The sequence below is a fragment of the Triticum aestivum genome, chromosome 5D, assembly GCF_018294505.1.
Source record: "Triticum aestivum cultivar Chinese Spring chromosome 5D, IWGSC CS RefSeq v2.1, whole genome shotgun sequence".
Taxonomy (NCBI): domain Eukaryota; kingdom Viridiplantae; phylum Streptophyta; class Magnoliopsida; order Poales; family Poaceae; genus Triticum; species Triticum aestivum.
The window spans coordinates 546,651,494-546,658,154 of NC_057808.1; the positions used below are offsets into that span (position 1 = coordinate 546,651,494).

The window sequence follows — 6,661 nt, forward strand, 5'->3', positions numbered from 1 at the left end:
TAAAAATCACCATTAAGTGTTTCCCTCAACGTATCATGTGTGTCAGTATTTAGCTGTAAGTCTGTAGCCTATTATTATCTGCCTGTACAAATAAACAATAATGCAAGATATGAGCTTGTCTCTGATACTCTGTTTTCTTTCTTTCATTGGTTGCCATTTGATTCTAAATGTCAATCGATAAGATCATAAGTCCATATTACTTCCTTGAACTTTTGGTCGTGGTTTAACCATCGATCAAAACGCATTCAGAACATGTGTTTGGTGCGAGGGTTTAACGGGCCCTCTCGACCGGTTTCGTTCGAGAAGGACTTTGTGCAATAGCCCTGTCGACCTGATCATTCTCACCACGTGGGGAGTCCATGACTTTGAGCAACTTGTTTTCAGTGGCGCATAAAATGAAAGGAAATAGAAGTGAGTCTTATCAACAAACTCTGAAATTCAAGATAACTATATGGTGCCTATAACCCTACTACATGCTTGCTAACAAATATTTGGTTGAAATAGAACACCTTCTGAGCTCGAGCACAAATGAGCTCAGATGAATAGTAAAATCGAAAAAATGTATATTTTTTCAAAAAAAACTTTGAATTCTTTTGAGGAAAACTTCAACAAATGTTCTAAATGTTTGCAAATATTCATCATGATCACATTCATGGAAGGCGTGGCAAAAAAGCAAAACAAAATTAGTGCTCCAAAATGCTTTCGAAAGTAGCATTTTCGGAGCATCGATTTTTTTTGTCGTGCCGTGATCTCATGATGAAAAATTGCAAGCACTTACAACACTAGCTTGTAAAAGTTTACCACAAAAAAATCAGAATTTGTTTCAATTTTTTTTTATTTTAGTGTTCATTTGAGCTCGAGCTCAGATACTCCGCGTCCCAGAACAGCCATACTTTCAGATATATGATAGTATAACCCATAATGAAATAATGTGCTTCCTTATTTTAAAGGTTTGTTTTTGTTATTTAAATTTGTTGGTATACATTACCATTCACAGGTGCCTTATGGCGTTAGTGTTTCTTCAGGTGAATGCTCAGCTTTGATTGTACCATCATCTTAAATGCATGGCGATGTATCAGGTGAAAACGCATATTCAATGAAAATCTGGAAACTATTGTTCTGGGGCGTGAGATCGGCAAACTATAAGTTGAATTCCTGATTCTCTATTTTGAGTCGTTGTGAACCACTTGGAATATACGAGTATATGGGAATGCATCCGAGATGAAGTTTCTGAATAGAAGGTACTGAACTTGTCCGCATTCAAGAAGCGCGGCAGAACTGTGTCCTGTCGATTTAGCGGCGTCGTTGGCTCTAAAGTTTCCTCGACCCTCGAGGAATCTTTCTGTGGCGTTAAGATATGGCGTTCGCCATCGAGCAGCCCCATGCGGCAGTGGCAGCAGGGAGCTTTCATCGGCGGCGACGGCAGCTCCCTGCGAATAGAAACAGACGCAGGACCCATATAGTTTGCCTACAATTAAGGAGAGAGGGGTTACATGTAAAACACTCTTAGGTGGAGCTGGAAGCAATCCCACCTGTGATCTGCCACCGTACGTTGCCAATCTCACGCCCCAGAACAAAAGTTTCCAGATTTTCACTGAATGTGCGTTTTCACTGAATGGGCCTGCGAGCGTCAACTGGGCCATGTCTACTCTTGAGCTCCTGACCTGCTCACGTAATGAGAAAATATTCCTGCGTTTGCATCCCCCCTTTTTTTTTTCTTCCTCGATGCTTGGATCGATTTACCCCTTCACCACCTGTCGGGAAAGATGTGGTTCTCTGGAATCTGGATCGATATAAACTAGGGCACCTGACTCCACGATCAAATTGCACGCACGCACCGATCGTGTTCATGGCGACTCCGCAACAGACGCGGAGGGAAGGAGACCTACTTTCCCCTCTTGGACGATAACTCGCGAGATCTCCGCCTCGTCGCGATGTAGCGTAAGTGATGGAGACGAGAGGGAGATCCCCGACAGGAAGGGTGAGCGGAGGCGGTCGTCCTCCTTGATCTATGCCCCGAGCGAGGTGGACTACACTTCCCCTGCACCAGCGCATGGATGAGCACCAGTACGGCGGGATTCACCACCCACTCCTCCAAATCGGAGCGCGATGGCTGCCCATCGACGGAGCAGGTCTGGGTAAGCGCGTTGTTGCAGGTCGCATACGAAACATACGCTCTGTTGCCTGCAGTATGGCATGGTGTTGCCCTGACCTTGCCACACACAAGAACAACAGCGGCTGCTCCGTCCCCCGCAACAGGGGCGCTCAATTCTTCAACGCGTGAATGAATGAGACCACGGCCAGTCTCACTAGCAAATTTTTCTTAAAGGCTTTCCATTTTACTTCCATCCTTTGAACCATAATTAAGAGAATTATTTGAGTTGATTAATCCTAGCTTTATTGTTTATTGTCGTATGAAGTACGAAATATTATAGTTCTACATTCTCTCCATGGAGAGACATGATGCGAAAGAGGACTTTACTAGAGATGGTGAGCATTACTATTCAACAGCAGGCTGAAGAATTAACTTATTAATTTTCTTTTTAGTGGAATTAACCGGATATTTGATTGAATAACTTTGAACTAGCTACTATTTTTAAAATGGCGTGTCATGTTGAAATAGAGGGCGTGTATCTGTTTGGGTTCTTGAGTCATGCTTATTGGGCATGGGGGTTTGATTTTTTTTTTCTCATGTTGCAATGCACTGACATGTTTTCTACTTTCTGTAATTTTCATATAACAAACACACGGGTTATCTCTAGCTTGATGTCTAATTTTCTATGATGACCATAAGTTTTGCAGGTGTAACAAAACATACAAGATGCTTGCGGTGCACGACACATCCTCGCGTTTTCATATGTTTTCCCAGTAACGACGCATGGGCGTCGAGCTAAAGAGATAAATGTCAAAACTATTGATTGAATAATCTGAATATTGTATACTAATAATATAATTTGTATGTTAGTAAAATTATTATAGGTATTATATTCTCAATGGTTTGATTTGAAGGCGCTTTTTTTTAGCGAAATCTGCACCCTTTATTAAGCGTTCAAAGACATGGGAATACAGATGATATCGGGCAAAGAAGAAAGCCACATGTGGCGCCCGGGAGGGAGAGATGCAGCAGCCCTAGCTAAGGCATGAGCCTCTCCATTGTAACTCCTATTCTCATGAACAAACTTAACATCGCTAAAAGCCTTCCGCTGATGCTTGATATCTTGCAGGATTGAAAAGAACTTGCATGGGGAATCGTCTGCTATCCTTGTCACAACTTCAAGACAGTCTGAGGCCATGCATACGGACTGGACATGGAGGTCTGTGGCGAGTGCTAGCGCCTCACTACATGCTTGCGCCTCGAGAGTTGCCGGGTCGAGAAGGCCTCCGTGAATGATAGCAGAACCCCCTAGATAGTTGTCATGCTTGTCTCGACAGACCACTGCTGAAGCACCTTTGTCCCCGATTTTAGAGAAACCTCCGTCTGCATTTATCTTTGCTTCATGAGCTTCCGGCGGTAGCCATGAAGGCTGTGCGGGCTGCCCCGCTTTTTCTCTAGAGATTACATGCATGTCCTTTTGCCTTGCATGCAGGCCCCTTGAAGTTGCATGCAAGCCCTTCGATTGTGTGTGCAACTCCCTGGTACGTGCCCCCCTCTCCGGGATTTGATCAAGCTCCGCCATGAATTTGTTTATAAAGACATGAGTACTGAGGGGGCTCTGGAACTGGCTGTCATGAATTGCTCGACGTCTCGCCCACCAAATCGCCCACATCGTTACGAGCACACGCGCGAGGGCCGCCGTTGGTATGGTATCCACCAGCCAAAACATCCACAACTTGGCATCGTCCGTTCGGTTGGATATGATGGTTTCAGTGATTTCTTCGTCAGCAAGAGCCCAAACGCAACGCGCCATGTGACAGTCAAAAAGAGAATGGCGCCATGTATCTACGGCAGCATGACATAGCGAGCATTCAGCAGATTCGGCCATATTTCTGTGCTTACGAGCAACCCCCGTGGGTATGGAAGTTTTCGCTAATCTCCATGCAAAGACCCGCACCTTGGAGGGAACCTGTGCTCCCCATAGCTTTACCCATGAACTGCTGTCTGCTTTGCCATTAGAGTGCCCGTCGTTGTGTTCAAGCCAGTCTGTACGCTGTTGCTTTGTCGCGGTGAGCAGCCTATAAGCTGAGCTTACTGTAAATATCCCCTTTTGATCGTAATGCCATGACCAAAAGTCCTCTCGCATTCTGCTGCTGAGGGGAATGTTGAGGATTGCCTCCACATCCATCGGATACAAGTGTTCCTGGAGCGTTGTGCTTTTTCATGTGAAAGTGACATGGTCTATCAGTTCTGAAACATGTTGAGGAGGGTCCGGCGATCTTGGGCAGACCGGCCGCAGTTTGAAATCGCGGGGGATCCAGTTGTCGTGCCAAATATTTGTGCCTTCTCCCGATCCGATGCGTTTCACAAGACCAAGCTTTAGTGCATCCCGCCCTTCAACAATGGAGCGCCAGACTTGTGATGGATGTGGGATATCATCAATTTGAAGGCGTTATTTTATTGTTCCGTTGCAACGCATGGGCCCTTTTGCTAGTATATACTAATATAAATTCCCGCAGCAACGTGTGGGATATCATCAATAAACCCTCTGTTTTAGCACAAAAGGTGGCCCAAGAATTGGATCCATGTGAAGCAGCCCTAGGCCCAGGCACTATAGGCCCAAAGCGAGCACATGGCTGAGACTCTGCAGTAATGTGGATCAGCAGCCCACTCGACCACAGCGAGCAACCGGTTTTGGTAACCTTTACAAACACACTTTTTTCACTGGTTTTCTGGTTTATTTTGGCTTTTAGTTTTTCTTTTAAGTTTTTTGTTTAACGTTTTTTTCTTTTCCATTATCGGTTCTTTTTTAAAAACTGTTTTCCTTTTCCTTTTTCTTTCCGATTTTATTTTTTATTCAAACTTGTCTGAAAATTTCAAATATTGTTCAGAATTTTAAAAATTTCTAACATAGATATAACGAGGGCAATAGTGAATCTTTTTTCAACTTTAAGGGTACCCTTTATCAATATTGAGGATATCACTTAATGTTATCGTTTTGGTCAAGTAGGGATTAGAGATTAATAAAAAATTGGACGATTAATTGATTTTATCGATCGACTATTAATCAGCTATTTGTTTGCAAATCCCAGGTTTCCAACACTAAAGTATGCCATATTCAACACACAAAAAAACAAAAATTGGACAGAAGTGTTACCTTGATTACTTGGCTTTGAATCCTTGTACAATGACAAACAAAATAGGGCAACAATACACATTACATAACATCCACAAAATACAAATAAACATAATACTTGCACACATAATGGTAAGAATAAGACCGGTTTATCGGTAGATTCTCGATAAATCGCTTGTCAGAGTGATAAATCTGCCCAAATGATAAACCGTGATGATATGATATAATCTTATCGGCCAGCCTCCGAGTAGTGATAAATCGGACGATTAATCATTGAACAAGGCTTTTTATGGACTGGCTAGTTTTTTTCAGGAGCTCAATAACAAAAACAACATAATTATTATTTTAAATAAGCATGCGCCAAAAATCAGTACCACCTTGGACTTGGATAGTAAAAAAACTGGAAAATTAAAAATAATAATATAAGTGAAGGGATTAAAAAATCGGAGAAAAACACCTTACGAGGGGCCGGAGTGGCATCAGCCTCACGTGTGACACTTATTATTTGAGTGCTTTTTTGGAGCCAAATATCGCAAAGTTTTTAAATCTTCTTTCTTAAAAGTATTTTAAAGTAGAGTCTCTGAAAAAGCATGGCATTCCAAAAGATGCGTTTTGTTTGGTCGGCTGCTCCCTGCATCAGTCATTGGCGGAGCGAGCTCCCAACGGCGGCCACGCCGACGACCCAGCTCCACCACCCCCCTGTCTCTCGCCCGGCCATCTGCACGGCGCGCGATGCATCGATCCGACGCGCGGGTCCCTGCTCGCAGCCGGTGGAGAGAGAGAGAGCGCGCGAAGCACTGCTCGTGACGGCCGGCTTCACAGTCACAGGTGAGCTCCGCCACCAGATCCGGCTCCGGCTCCGGTCCATGCCCTTCTTCTCCAGATACGGCGGCGCGTGTTTTCGAACCAAATCCCCAGTTACCCGTTGAACCGGTTTGGGTTCAGAGTCGGATCCGGGCGATTCGAATGTGCGAATTCTTTGCGTGGATCCGGCGTGATTGAGATTCGAACTCTCTCCTCAAGCTGCAATCGATTCGAGTCCGGCTATACAGAATTCGTTGCCGTTGCCGTGCAGGTTTGTGCGTAGAATGTTGCGCGTCTGCCACTCTAGTCTCGAGGGATTAACAGCAGCAATACGAGGCAGGCAAAAAGCGCGCACATTTCGAGCCTCCTCTTCTCATATCCCCAGCAGCACGTCCTGCCCTGCCCTGTCCTGTCCACCATGGCCGGCCGGCTCGCGCTCTCCATGGTATTCCGTCATCTGTCTTCCTATCTGATTCCCCTGTGCTGCGTTTTCATTATGATTTCGCTCTGTTATTTGGGTTCAGGAGGTTGTTCCTCTGTCCCTCCGTCCGGAAATATTTGTCCGAGGAATACATGTATCTAGATGTATTTTAGTTTTAGATACATCCATTTGTATTCATTTCCAC

The 6,661-nt window shown here is 44.5% G+C and overlaps 1 protein-coding gene across 4 annotated transcripts in view; it reads left to right on the plus strand.

The window, feature by feature from the left end:
* The first annotated feature begins 5,846 nt into the window (after window positions 1-5,846).
* The window catches only part of LOC123123713 (ATP-dependent zinc metalloprotease FTSH 4, mitochondrial), a 3,987-nt gene continuing 3,172 nt past the window's right edge, over window positions 5,847-6,661 (plus strand). For 2 of the 4 annotated variants that reach the window (XM_044544283.1, XM_044544285.1), the window contains exon 1: window positions 6,100-6,480. In XM_044544283.1, coding sequence (XP_044400218.1) covers window positions 6,454-6,480 — 27 coding nt within the window. In that variant the 5' untranslated portion in view covers window positions 6,100-6,453. Of the gene's footprint in view, window positions 6,060-6,099; window positions 6,481-6,661 lie in introns of those variants that run through there. The other 2 variants (XM_044544284.1, XM_044544286.1) reach the window with 2 other exon arrangements.